At 46.8% G+C, this 12,958-nt stretch overlaps 1 protein-coding gene across 1 annotated transcript in view; it reads right to left on the reverse strand.

Moving 5' to 3' along the window:
- The window catches only part of LOC122945833 (unconventional myosin-X-like), a 98,755-nt gene that overhangs the window by 13,661 nt on the left and 72,136 nt on the right, over positions 1-12,958 (reverse strand). Inside the window, exons 31-37 of the mRNA XM_044305060.1 lie at positions 8,660-8,802; positions 8,141-8,335; positions 7,905-8,062; positions 6,340-6,463; positions 5,244-5,541; positions 4,235-4,442; positions 3,681-3,817 (exon numbers count right to left, since the gene is read on the reverse strand). Of these exons, the coding sequence (XP_044160995.1) occupies positions 3,681-3,817; positions 4,235-4,442; positions 5,244-5,541; positions 6,340-6,463; positions 7,905-8,062; positions 8,141-8,335; positions 8,660-8,802 (1,263 nt within the window). The remainder of the gene's footprint in view (positions 1-3,680; positions 3,818-4,234; positions 4,443-5,243; positions 5,542-6,339; positions 6,464-7,904; positions 8,063-8,140; positions 8,336-8,659; positions 8,803-12,958) is intronic.

The following is a 12,958-nucleotide window of genomic DNA, read 5'->3' on the forward strand; positions in this document are numbered from 1 at the left end:
GCGTCCCCGGCATCGGTGGGTGTGATCAGCAACATCTTTCTTGTACAGAAGAAAGACGGGCAGATGAGACCGGTCATCAACCTTCGCTCGTTGAATGCGGTAGTACGTTACCGTCATTTCAAGATGGAAGGGATCCATCTCCTTCGGGACTTGTTAATCCCTGGGGACTGGATGGTGAAACTGGACCTGAAGGATGCTTACCTGACGGTCCCGGTATCCGCCCTTTCCAGAGACCTGCTTCAGTTCCGGTGGCAGGGAGAGGTCTGGAGGTTCACCTGTCTGCCGTTCGGGCTGTCTTCAGCTCCCTGGTGTTTCACCAAGTTGCTGCGTCCGGTCGTGTCGTGGTTGAGGACTCGGGGTGTGCGTCTCATCATCTATCTGGACGACATCCTGCTAATGCACGAGTCCAGAGCGGGATTGCTGGAACATCTACGCTGGACGGCGGATCTGCTTTCGGGTCTCGGGTTCCTCCTCAACCGAGAGAAATCCTGCCCTACTCCGGCCCAGAGGATGGAGTTTCTGGGATTCACGGTGGATTCACTCTCGGAGTCTCTCAGCCTGCCGACGGCGAAGTTGCGGGCGATCCGCAAGGAGTTGAGACATGCTCTCCTTGCTCCCCATCTCTCGTTACGTCACCTGGCCCGCATTATCGGCCTGCTGGCCTCTTCCATTCAGGCGGTGTTCCCAGCCCCGCTGCATTACCGGGCGCTCCAGCGACTGAAGATCGCCCATCTTCGGACCGGTGCCTCCTTTGCGGACGCGGTGGTTCTGGACTCGGAAGCCCGGGAGGAACTGAGTTGGTGCAGAGCCAACCTGGAAGCGTGGAACGGGAGAGCAATCTTTGGGTCCCTGCCGGAGTTGACGATCGAATCGGACGCGAGCCTCCAGGGCTGGGGGGCCTATTGCAACGGTGTCTCCACTTTGGCGCGTTTGGCCAAAGATTTTTGGTCGTTCTGCCTGTCCAGGGATATCATGGTGCAGGCGGAGTATTTGCCAGGGTTGAGCAACATTCAGGCGGATTGGAACTCTCGCTACCTGTCGGACGGCAGCGATTGGCAGTTGGATCCGCTGGTGTTCGCTGTGATTTCGGATGTGTGGGGTCCGATGTCCGTCGATCTCTTCGCCTCTCGGCTCAACAGGCAGCTAACCCGGTTCTTCAGCTGGCGTCCGGACCCGGAAGCGGTGGCGGTGGATGCTTTCCTCCAGGACTGGTAGGTGTCTCGCCTGTGCGCGTTTCCTCCGTTCTCAATGATCCCGAGGACTCTCCTGCAGGTTCTCCGCCATCGGGCGGATCTGGTTCTGGTGGTCCCGTTCTGGGGATCCCAGGTTTGGTTCCCTTCATTGTTGAAGATTCTGGTGGAGGTTCCTGTGCTTCTCCCGAACCGGTTGGATCTCCTACGCAACCCTCAGGGTCTACTTCATCCCCTCCTCCTCGACGGATCCCTGCGGCTGCTGGCGTGCCGGATCTCAGGACACCTGGATCTTTCGAGGGAATTTCGGCTGCGACTCGACGACTATTGGACAGCGCGTGGGCTCCCGGCACCCGAAAGTCTTACCGGGCAGCCTGGAGAACTTGGGCGCATTGGTGCGTGGAACGGGACCTGGATCCCGTTTCGGCACCTGTAGCTGACCTGCTGTGTTTCCTCACCTCTCTCTTTGAGGCGGGGAAGGCTTATCGGACCATTAACCTTTTCAAGTCCGCTATTTCTTCTACCCACGAGGGCTACGCGGGTGTCGCGGCTGGTCAACATCCTTCTGTGTCTCGCCTCCTTCGGGGGGCTCGGTTGTCTCGTCCCCCTCGGCCTCGTTTTTCCACTACTTGGGATGTCTCCTTGGTTTTGGGCTTTTTGGCCTCTTGGCCCGAGAATTCGGCTTTGTCCATTCGGCAATTGTCTGCTAAATTGTTGGCACTGTTTTGCCTCATTTCATGTAAGAGAATGTCGGATGTGAGGGCCCTTGACTACGACGCGCGTTCGTTTACCCCGGATGGGGTTACCTTTAACATCTCGCGTCGCACTAGGACTAGCATCCGGTTCGTGTCCTACCCTAGTTTTCCTACGTCTCCGATCTTATGCCCCGTGGCGTGCCTTCGGGAGTACGAGTCCAGGACTCTGGCACACAGGTCTCCGACCAGGCCACAGCTGTTCGTTTCTATTCGGCATCCGTTTGGCCCGGTGGCTAGCCCTACGTTAGCGCGTTGGCTTACGTGGGTTATGTCGTTGGCGGGTGTTGACACTTCTGTCTTCACTGCCCATTCCGCACGGGGGGCCTCTGCCACCGCCCTGGCGGTTTCGGGGGCCAGGTTGGAGGACGTGATGCGCCTGGCCGACTGGTCTAATGTTACCACGTTAAGGGAGTTCTATTTCCGTCCTCCAGCTAACTTGTTTGCTTCAATTATTGACAGGCTTTGAACTTGCAATATGAGCCTCCGTGTCTTGATGTAAAACTAAATGATTTTCCTATTTCATGACGTAAAGTCATAGTTTTATTAAAGACACGGAGGCGAGTATTGCCCACCCTGTTTCCCTCCCTTGGGTCTTTTGGTGGGTTGTTTTCTTTCAGGGCTCACTTATGTATATGTCTTTGCGGTATTTATTGTCCTGTTATTTATTAATGACATTGTATTTATTGCTCTGTTGGTTATTTCATTGCCATTGTAGTGTTTGTTAATGCACTTTATTGCCGTTGGTCATTCAACCCCTATCGGGTCTGTTTGAGCAGTTGGTGTCCGATGCTCTTGTCCTGACATGCCGGTTTCACCTGGGCCCATGGTCTGTTCTCTCTTTCAGGTTGAAGCTTCATCAAGAATGGTATACCATGTTCCAGTTTAAAGTTCTTCGGTGGTTGACCAGGTTGGCGACTGCTGATTCCTGCTTCGTACAGAGTGGAGTTCTTCGTTCCGGTTGATGTTCAGAGTTCGTTGGATTGTTTGGGATGTTGGCACCAGGATCCCAAAGAAAGAGGAAGAGCCATAGGAGGAGCGGCCTATTATAGGGGCCAGTGGGGAGGGACCTTGGTTGCTATGGTTCCCTGTATGTTAATTTTTTCTCTTTGCTGCTATTGGTGGTTCAGTAAAGAAGGAGATAGCAATACTCGCCTCCGTGTCTTTAATAAAACTATGACTTTACGTCATGAAATAGGAAAATCATTTAGTTACATCCTGTATTATACTCCAGAGCTGCACTCACTATTCTGCTGGTGGACTCACTGTGTACATACATTACTTACCCTGTACTGATCCTGAGGTATATCCTGTATTATACTCCAGGGCTGCACTCACTATTCTGCTGGTGGAGTCACTGTGTACATACACTTGTGGTGTAATGCTCCTTACATATAATTGGTACTATACTTCGCAGCAGCATTTATAATTCTGCAGGCTTCAGTGCTGAAATCCCCCAATGTTCTCTGCTTGCTCAATATCTCCATAAATCATGTGGTTAGTGCAGTCTTTATAACAGGGGCTGCACAGTTATCTAATCACAAATCGGCTATTACAGGGGTATCACATGGCAGCTTGCTGACTGTTTCCTATTGGAACTAGCATAACTATGAACGCCATTTTAACCTGTTGGTCCTGGTTGTCAGATTTTTTTGTACAGAGATGAACATTTCTAGGCCTCCTATAAACAGAAAATCAGAAACTGAACACATCCATAAAAAGTGAAGATAACGCCAACCTTTCAAACTTTGCAAGTACGTCCGCCACGATCACCCGACTCTCCACTGCCCGGTCTGTCTGTTTGTTGCGTTCAAAGAGGGCAAACATGTTACGGCTGTCATCCATAGACAGGCCACGGATTAATTTCTCCACCACCTGCAACCACAGAAATTGCCCACAATTGTCACTTATCTTCTACAAGTTTAAAGGGAGGAAGGTGGACTTATAATGGTTTTCAATAGGAGCTGCATAAAACTGCAAGCAGAGAGCTCCCCCTGGTGGTGGCAGCAAACAGCCAGCATTACATGCATTATGTGCATTGTGTGTGCAGGGGATTTTGAGCACTGTATCTGAAAAACAGTTTTCTGACCGATATGAAGATATATTAGGAAATAAGACAGTACAGGGCGGGTTTTTGGGAGCACATGCAGCAAACTGCTAAAGACACCACCACAGGAGGCCTGTGACCACCACAACTCTTCATATTAATTGTAGTTCAATATTATATAGACATTGTATAGCACTTACTAGATTTAGATACTTTGGGGCACATAGTAGTCCCTCTACACTCACCTCTCCTGCTGTGGTGTGAGAATTAATACTGATCTGGCAGGAACCTCCGCCGTGACAGTAAACCGATGTGGTCATGTTGCTGCGTGTCAGCAGTGCCGAGATCTCTTCTTGTGATGGAACCAGCTCCCTACATTTTGTTTTCTTTAGAGCATCAACGATGAAGTGAGCAAACTGTTCAACTTCAGTGCCAGGGAAGCTGTCCCGCACCCTGGAAGAGAAGAACGCGTCAGAAAGATCCTCCAAGAAAGTATTAATTCTTAAAATAACTGCAAGTTCATCTGCATCCACTAGGTGGCAGTGACATATAAGAAATGCAAATCTGTGTGCAGTCAATAGCAGTCACATATAAGTAGTAATGCAAGTCCATCTGCACCCACCAAGTTATAGTAAAGTACTGCAATTCTATGTACATCCACTAGGTGGCAGGGACATATAAAAAGCAATGAAAGTACATCTGCACCCACTAAGTTATAGTAATGTATAAGTACTGCAAGTCCATGTACATCCACTAGGTGGCAGTGACATATAAGAAGTAATGCAAGTCTGTGTCCACTAGGTGGCAGTCACATATAAGAAGTAATGCAAGTCTGTGTCCACTAGGTGGCAGTCACATATAAGAAGTAATGCAAGTCTGTGTCCACTAGATGGCAGTCACATATAAGAAGTAATGCAAGTCTGTGTCCACTAGGTGGCAGTCACATATAAGAAGTAATGCAAGTCTGTGTCCACTAGGTGGCAGTCACATATAAGAAGTAATGCAAGTCTATCTGCATCCACTCAGTTATAGTAACCTATAACAAGAATTGCAACTCCAAGTGCATCCACTAGGTGGCAGTAACACATGACAAGTATTGGAAGTCCATCTAAATCCACTAGATGGCAGTAAAATACAGGTACAATGCCCATAAACATTCAAGATTATTGTCCATACTAAAAGACCACCCCAAAGTGCCAGAGAGAGCCATCCAATGATCAGCAATGTGCATATGGCCATTAGATCTAAACCTACCTCTTAAGGTGGAATTTAAGGTAGCGCAGGATGTCTCGGCCAGGCAGGAAGGTGCAGCTCATACACGTGAGCAGCTGCCAGTGGCGCAGGTTGCCCGGGCTGTTGGGTTGAGGGACATGATTGGTCTGCTTGATCAGCTGGCAATAAACTTCATCTCTTAAGGGTTTCAGGTCCTGGCAGGTCTGCAGGATGCCCTGGATTATAGGGACTGGATCAGGGACCGTCTCGATCTCCTGGAGAGAGTTGAAGATCCTCACGGCCTCGTCCTGCAGCGTGGTGTAACCTTTTTCCTTGTGCACTAGAAGAGACAGATGATGATGATGATGATGATGATGAAGCTTAGAGGGTACATTGTGCCATGTGCTGATGTTAGACTGACACTAGGGACTTTGGGTCCTAGAGGACAGTCCCTCGATCTATCCGTTATGCATTATTATCAGTAAGGAGGGAATTAAGAAGAACACGTTCTAGCATTCCTCATGAGAACACTGCATTAATGTGTCCCTCTGTTACCCCTCCTGGAAATGTATCCATAAACCGACAACCAGATGTTACCAATTACATTGTCCTCGGGGTGTTTTCCCTGCACAGTGTGACGGTATCAGCTCTGATTGAACAGTCTCAGACATGTCCTAATAACCAGGTGAATGTTGATCCCCAGTTGTCAATTTATTTATACATTACCAGGAGGAATAACAGAGGAACGCCTCAGCAATGCAGTCAGGAAACATTTCCATAGTTGTTATTTCATACAATTATTTACTAAACAGACATGTCAGGGCAGCGGACCTCAGGAAACCACAGGGAAGACCACACACATTCTAGGCCCAGTTTCCAAAGTCGGAAACGCGTTAGTCACGTTCCTGCCTCCCTCCTTACGAGGATACGTTGGGACGGAGCTCGATTGCCCTTCCTGGATTTTTACCATATTCTTCGTAGATGCCGTCAGGATGTAAAGCTGGAATCTAGACCTTGCCTGACACTTAGGACCTGGACTTTAACTCCATGAACTTTTATTGTCCCCACAAATGAACTTAGTCACGGGTAGAGCATAAAGCCCATCGTCTCCCGCACAGATGGTGAGGGGGATACTTACAACTGAGGTTGATGTCCCCATAAGGCAGCGGTAGAAGTGGCGAGTGCAAAGGATGCTGGGTGTATCTTAGGATGGGGTTTCTTCTGTACGTCTGCTCCACAGCTTCACTGTTTAGGCTGTTCTCCTGACACAGAGAGAAAGAGAGAATAGGACAATTAGCACCAATTCTTTTTTTTTTTTTTTTTTTTTTTTTAAGAATGAAAAAGCACAGACATAACATTTAATCACTACACACAGGGGGCGCAGCTAAAGGCTCATGGGCCCTGGTGCAGGAGTTCAGCTTGGGCCCCCTTCCTCTAGAACCTTGTGGCCAGGGGCAGGGGAGCACATTGCCTTCATGCTGCCTGTGGCAAAAATTTAAATGGCGCCCCCCCCCATTCTAAATTCTTGCCCTAACCCCTTCCCTCCAGCCAGAAGTGCAGCTTGACCAGCATACACTTTCTATAATACCGGTGTCTTCTTATACGGCACAAGGGTCTTTGGGCCCCTCAGGCTCCTGGGGCCGGTAACAACTGCTACCTCTGCACCCCCTATAGCTACGCCCCTGACTACACATAATTAAAAGAAGTCCGCTTTGTCAATTGTGAAGGTTGCAGTACCTTCTCTTCACCACTGGGTGACAGTATAATAGCAAACCTACAATCAGCACGACCGAAAACAGAGGCAACAACACATCACTAGTGAGTACATGTTTACAATTTTACCATTTACATAGAGAATTAATGTATATAGGAAGCAGAGATATATTACATTACTTATCCTGTACTGATCCCGAGTTATATCCTGTATTATACTCCAGAGCTGCACTCACTATTCTGCTGGTGCAGTCACTGTGTACATACATTACTTATCCTGTACTGATCCCGAGTTACATCCTGTATTATACTCCAGAGCTGCACTCACTATTCTGCTGGTGGAGTCACTGTGTACATACATTACATTACTTATCCTGTACTGATCCCGAGTTATATCCTGTATTATACTCCAGAGCTGCACTCACTATTCTGCTGGTGGAGTCACTGTGTACATACATTACATTACTTATCCTGTACTGATCCCGAGTTACATCCTGTATTATACTCCAGAGCTGCACTCACTATTCTGCTGGTGCAGTCACTGTGTACATACATTACTTATCCTGTACTGATCCTGAGTTACATCCTGTATTATACTCCAGAGCTGCACTCATTATTCTGCTGGTGCAGTCACTGTGTACATACATTACTTATCCTGTACTGATCCTGAGTTACATCCTGTATTATACTCCAGAGATGCACTCACTGTGTACATACATTACATTACTTATCCCGTATTGATCCTGAGTTACATCCTGTATTTTACTCCAGAGCTGCACTCACTATTCTGCTGGTGCAGTCACTATGTACATACATTACTTATCCTGTACTGATCCCAAGTTACATCCTGTATTATACTCCAGAGCTGAACTGACTATTCTGCTGGTGCAGTCACTGTGTACATACATTACGGTACTTATCCTGTACAGATCCTGAGTTACATCCTGTATTATACTCCAGAGCTGCACTCACTCAGATACTTGCATGTACCTTGATGTCCCGGATGAGTTGCTGGGTCGGAGTCTCTATGGGGGCTTTGCTGTCGATCACTCCCTGGATGGCGTTGGCCCACCTCATGGCCTCATTCAGCAGCTTGGTATACAATCTGTAGGAATGTTTCCTCCCGTACACGACAATGTTCCAATATCCTACAGATAAGAAGGTTTGAGATTACTGGTCCAGGGAGGACAATGACGGAGCTTCCCTGCCTGGTCGGGTTACGTCACCTGTCTCCGTGTGAGTCTTCTCATCAGGCTGCACCACAGAGCACAGGCTGTTCAGGACCAGGGTGCCCAGTTTGGATGCCATTCGCTCGGAGGACTTGTAATAATCTAGAGAATTCCGGGTCAGCACAAACCAGCGCCGTTTTAATTTGAGGGACGCCATTTTGTTGCTGTTCTGGACTTCTTTATGGAGCCAACCTGTAGAAGCAAGAACATAAACCATAAGTTAATAAATATCCCATAGCAGCCATAGTAGTGGTCAGCCATCAGAGCAATTCATATTCTATACTATATACATACGTGTTTTCTCTTCCGGTGTTCCCATGACAATGCTTCCTGGCACTGACTCTCACACCAACCCATTGGAATCCGGCTGATTGTTAGCCATGAGGCCTAACGTCTTAAGGATAAAACATAGGGCAAACAGGACAGGAAGTGTAGTCATGGGGACACGGGCTGCAAACACCTCCGTCCGCGGAATGACAGTAACTGCTATTGACTGCACAGAGACTATTGATTTACCTCTCACAAGAAACTCCTGTCCGTCCACCTTGGCCTCCCCTCGAGGCTTCTGCAGCAGAGAGATCCAGTGGTGCATCTCCTCGGGGATATCCGTGTTGCAGTGGATGACCCGGTTTGCAGTGATTATTACAAAGGAGTTGGGTCTGTATGACAGAGATGTTACACGTGAACGAGCTGCAGGCACCGGACCGCACTGTGCTTCAGGGCTTATGGGGTGGGTTAATATTGATTTCCATTGTCCTTGGTGGCCCGGTTGGTTAGTGGCTATTCTCTCAAATTCCTGGTGGTCTAGGGTTAAAGAATAATTAACCTTTATATAAACTTTTAATATGTTCTCCCTAATTCTCTAATAAAACTCTCTCTAATGTACTTTATTAATGATTTTTTTATTTTTACTACACTTTTTCCTGCCTAAAGCTTAAAACCCTGTTCTCTGTGCATGGAGTACATTTTATCAATGGGCGGCAGCAGCAGCGCTGCGAGTACGGGCAGGAGCGCACATTGCTGCCCCTGCCTGTGCCCTCTGGATGATTACTAACTCCTGGCATAGCACATGGGTACCCTGTATGTACTATGCCAGGATGAGCGGAGCGGCTCCTGCCTGTGCCCGCTTCCCCAAGCCAAGAGAACTGCATGTCAGCACTTAGCAGAGCAGGCAGAAGCAGAAGCCGCTCCGCTAATCCTGGCATAGTACATAGGTACTATGCCAGGAATCATCTACAGGGCACAGGCAGGGGCAGCAATGTGCGCTCCTGCCCATACTCACAGCGCTGCTGCTGCCGCCCATTGATAAAATGTACTCCATACAACAGCTCAGCGGTGTACAGAGAACAGGGTTTTAAGCTTTAGGTAGGAAAAAGTGTAGTAAAAATAAAAAAATCATTAATAAAGTATATTAGAGAGATTTTATTAGGAAGAACATATTAAAAAGTTTAGATAAAAGGTTTAGTTACTCTTTAACCACTTCAACCCCGCTAGCTGAAACCCCCTTCATGACCAGGCCACTTTTTACACTTCTGCACTACACTCCTTTCACCGTTAATCGCTCGGTCATGCAACTTGCCACCCAAATGAATTTTGCCTCCTTTTCTTCTCACTAATAGAGCTTTTATTTGGTGGTATTTCATTGCTGCTGACATTTTTACTTTTTTTGTTATTAATCGAAATGTAACGATTTTTTTGCTAAAAAAATGACATTTTTCACTTTCAGTTGTAAAATTTTGCAAAAAAAAACACAACATCCATATATAAATTTTTCGCAAAATTTATTGTTCTACATGTCTTTGATTAAAAAAAAAATGTTTGGGTAAAAAAAAAAAATGGTTTGGGTAAAAGTTATAGCGTTTACAAACTATGGTACAAAAATGTGAATTTCCGCTTTTTGAAGCAGCTCTGATTTTCTGAGCACCTGTCATGTTTCCTGAGGTTCTACAATGCCCAGACAGTACAAACACCCCACAAATGACCCCATTTCGGAAAGTAGACACCCTAAGGTATTCACTGATGGGCATAGTGAGTTCATAGAACTTTTTATTTTTTGTCACAAGTTAGCGGAAAATGATGATTTATTTTTTATTTTATTTTTTTCTTACAAAGTCTCATATTCCACTAACTTGTGACAAAAAACAAAAAATTCTAGGAACTCGCCATGCCCCTCACGGAATACCCTGAGGTGTCTTCTTTCCAAAATGGGGTCACTTGTGGGGTAGTTATACTGCCCTGGCATTTTAGGGGCCCAAATGCGTGAGAAGTAGTTTGCAATCAAAATCTGTAAAAAAATGACCGGTGAAATCCGAAAGGTGCACTTTGGAATGTGTGCCCCTTTTCCCACCTAGGCTGCAAAAAAGTGTCACACATCTGGTATCGCCGTACTCAGGAGAAGTTGGGGAATGTGTTTTGGGGTGTCATTTTACATATACCCATGCTGGGTGAGAGAAATATCTTGGTCAAATGCCAACTTTGTATAAAAAAATGGGAAATGTTGTTTTTTGCCAAGATATTTCTCTCACCCAGCATGGGTATATGTAAAATGACACCCCAAAACACATTCCCCAACTTCTCCTGAGTACGGCGATACCAGATGTGTGACACTTTTTTGCAGCCTAGGTGGGCAAAGGGGCACACATTCCAAAGAGCACCTTTCGGATTTCACCGGTCATTTTTTTACAGATTTTGATTGCAAACTACTTCTCACGCATATGGGCCCCCAAAATGCCAGGGCAGTATAACTACCCCACAAGTGAACCCATTTTGGAAAGAAGACACCCCAGGGTATTCCGTGAGGGGCATGGCGAGTTCCTAGAATTTTTTTATCTTTTGTCACAAGTTAGTGGAATATGAGACTTTGTAAGAAAAAAAAAAAAAAATCATCATATTCCACTAATTTGTGACAAAAAATAAAAAATTCTAGGAACTCGCCATGCCCCTCACGGAATACCTTGGGGCGTCTTCTTTCCAAAATGGGGTCACTTGTGGGGTAGTTATACTGCCCTGGCATTTTAGGGGCCCAAATGCGTGAGAAGTAGTTTGCAATCAAAATCTGTAAAAAAATGACCGGTGAAATCCGAAAGGTGCACTTTGGAATGTGTGCCCCTTTTCCCACCTAGGCTGCAAAAAAGTGTCACACATCTGGTATCGCCGTACTCAGGAGAAGTTGGGGAATGTGTTTTGGGGTGTCATTTTACATATACCCATGCTGGGTGAGAGAAATATCTTGGTCAAATGCCAACTTTGTATAAAAAAATGGGAAATGTTGTTTTTTGCCAAGATATTTCTCTCACCCAGCATGGGTATATGTAAAATGACACCCCAAAACACATTCCCCAACTTCTCTTGAGTACGGCGATACCACATGTGTGACACTTTTTTGCAGCCTAGATGCGCAAAGCGGCCCAAATTCCTTTTAGGAGGGCATTTTTAGACATTTAGATCCCAGACTTCTTCTCACGCTTTCGGGCCCCTAAAATGCCAGGGCAGTATAAATACCCCACATGTGACCCCATTTTGGAAAGAAGACACCCCAAGGTATTCAATGAGGGGCATGGCGAGTTCATAGAATTTTTTTTTTTTTGGCACAAGTTAGCGGAAATTGATTTTTTTTAGTATTTTCTCACAAAGTCTCCCTTTCCGCTAACTTGGGACAAAAATTTAAATCTTTCATGGACTCAATATGCCCCTCACGGAATACCTTGGGGTGTCTTCTTTCGAAATGGGGTCACATGTGGGGTATTTATACTGCCCTGGCATTTTAGGGGCCCTAAAGCGTGAGAAGAAGTCTGGAATATAAATGTCAAAAAAAATTACGCATTTGGATTCCGTGAGGGGTATGGTGAGTTCATGTGAGATTTTATTTTTTGACACAAGTTAGTGGCATATGAGACTTTGTAAGAAAAAAAAAAAGCCAAAAAAAAACCAAAAAAACAATTTCCGCTAACTTGGGCCAAAAAAATGTCTGAATGGAGCCTTACAGGGGGAGTGATCACCCATATAGACTCCCTGATCACCCCCCTGTCATTGATCACCCCCCTGTATGGCTCCATTCAGACGTCCGTATGATTTTTACGGATCCACGGATACATGGATTGGATCCGCAAAACACATACGGACGTCTGAATGGAGCCTTACAGGGGGGTGATCAATGACAGGGGGGTGATCAGGGAATCTATATGGGGTGATCATGGGTGATCAGGGGTTAATAAGTGACAGGGGGGGGGTGTAGTGTAGTGTAGTGGTGTTTTGTGGTACTTTACACAGCTACCTGTGTCCTCTGGTGGTCGATCCAAACAAAAAGGACCACCAGAGGACCAGGTAGCAGGTATATTAGACGCTGTTATCAAAACAGCGTCTAATATACCTGTTAGGGGTTAAAAAAATCACATCTCCAGCCTGCCAGCGAACGATCGCCGCTGGCAGGCTGGAGATCCACTCGCTTACCTTCCGATCCTGTGAACGTGCGCGCCTGTGTGCGCACGTTCACAGGAAATCACGGCTCTCGCGAGATGACGCGTATATGCGTGACTCTGCGCAGAGCTGCCACCTCCGGAACAAGAATCATCTGCGTTAGGTGGTCCGGAGGTGGTTAAAGGGGTATTCCGGTTACATTAGGTTATCCCCTATACCGAATAGGGGATAACTACTAGATGGGTGGTGGCACTACCACTGGTACCCCCACCAATCAGAAGAACGAGGGCCCTGTGCCCCCTGCAATGAATGGTTTGGCCAGTTGGGCATGCAGGACACCTGTTCCTTTGATCGGTGGGGGTCCCAGAGGTAGAACCCCCTAAACTGTGTATAGGGGAT

The sequence above is a fragment of the Bufo gargarizans genome, chromosome 8, assembly GCF_014858855.1.
Source record: "Bufo gargarizans isolate SCDJY-AF-19 chromosome 8, ASM1485885v1, whole genome shotgun sequence".
In the NCBI taxonomy this organism is placed as follows: domain Eukaryota; kingdom Metazoa; phylum Chordata; class Amphibia; order Anura; family Bufonidae; genus Bufo; species Bufo gargarizans.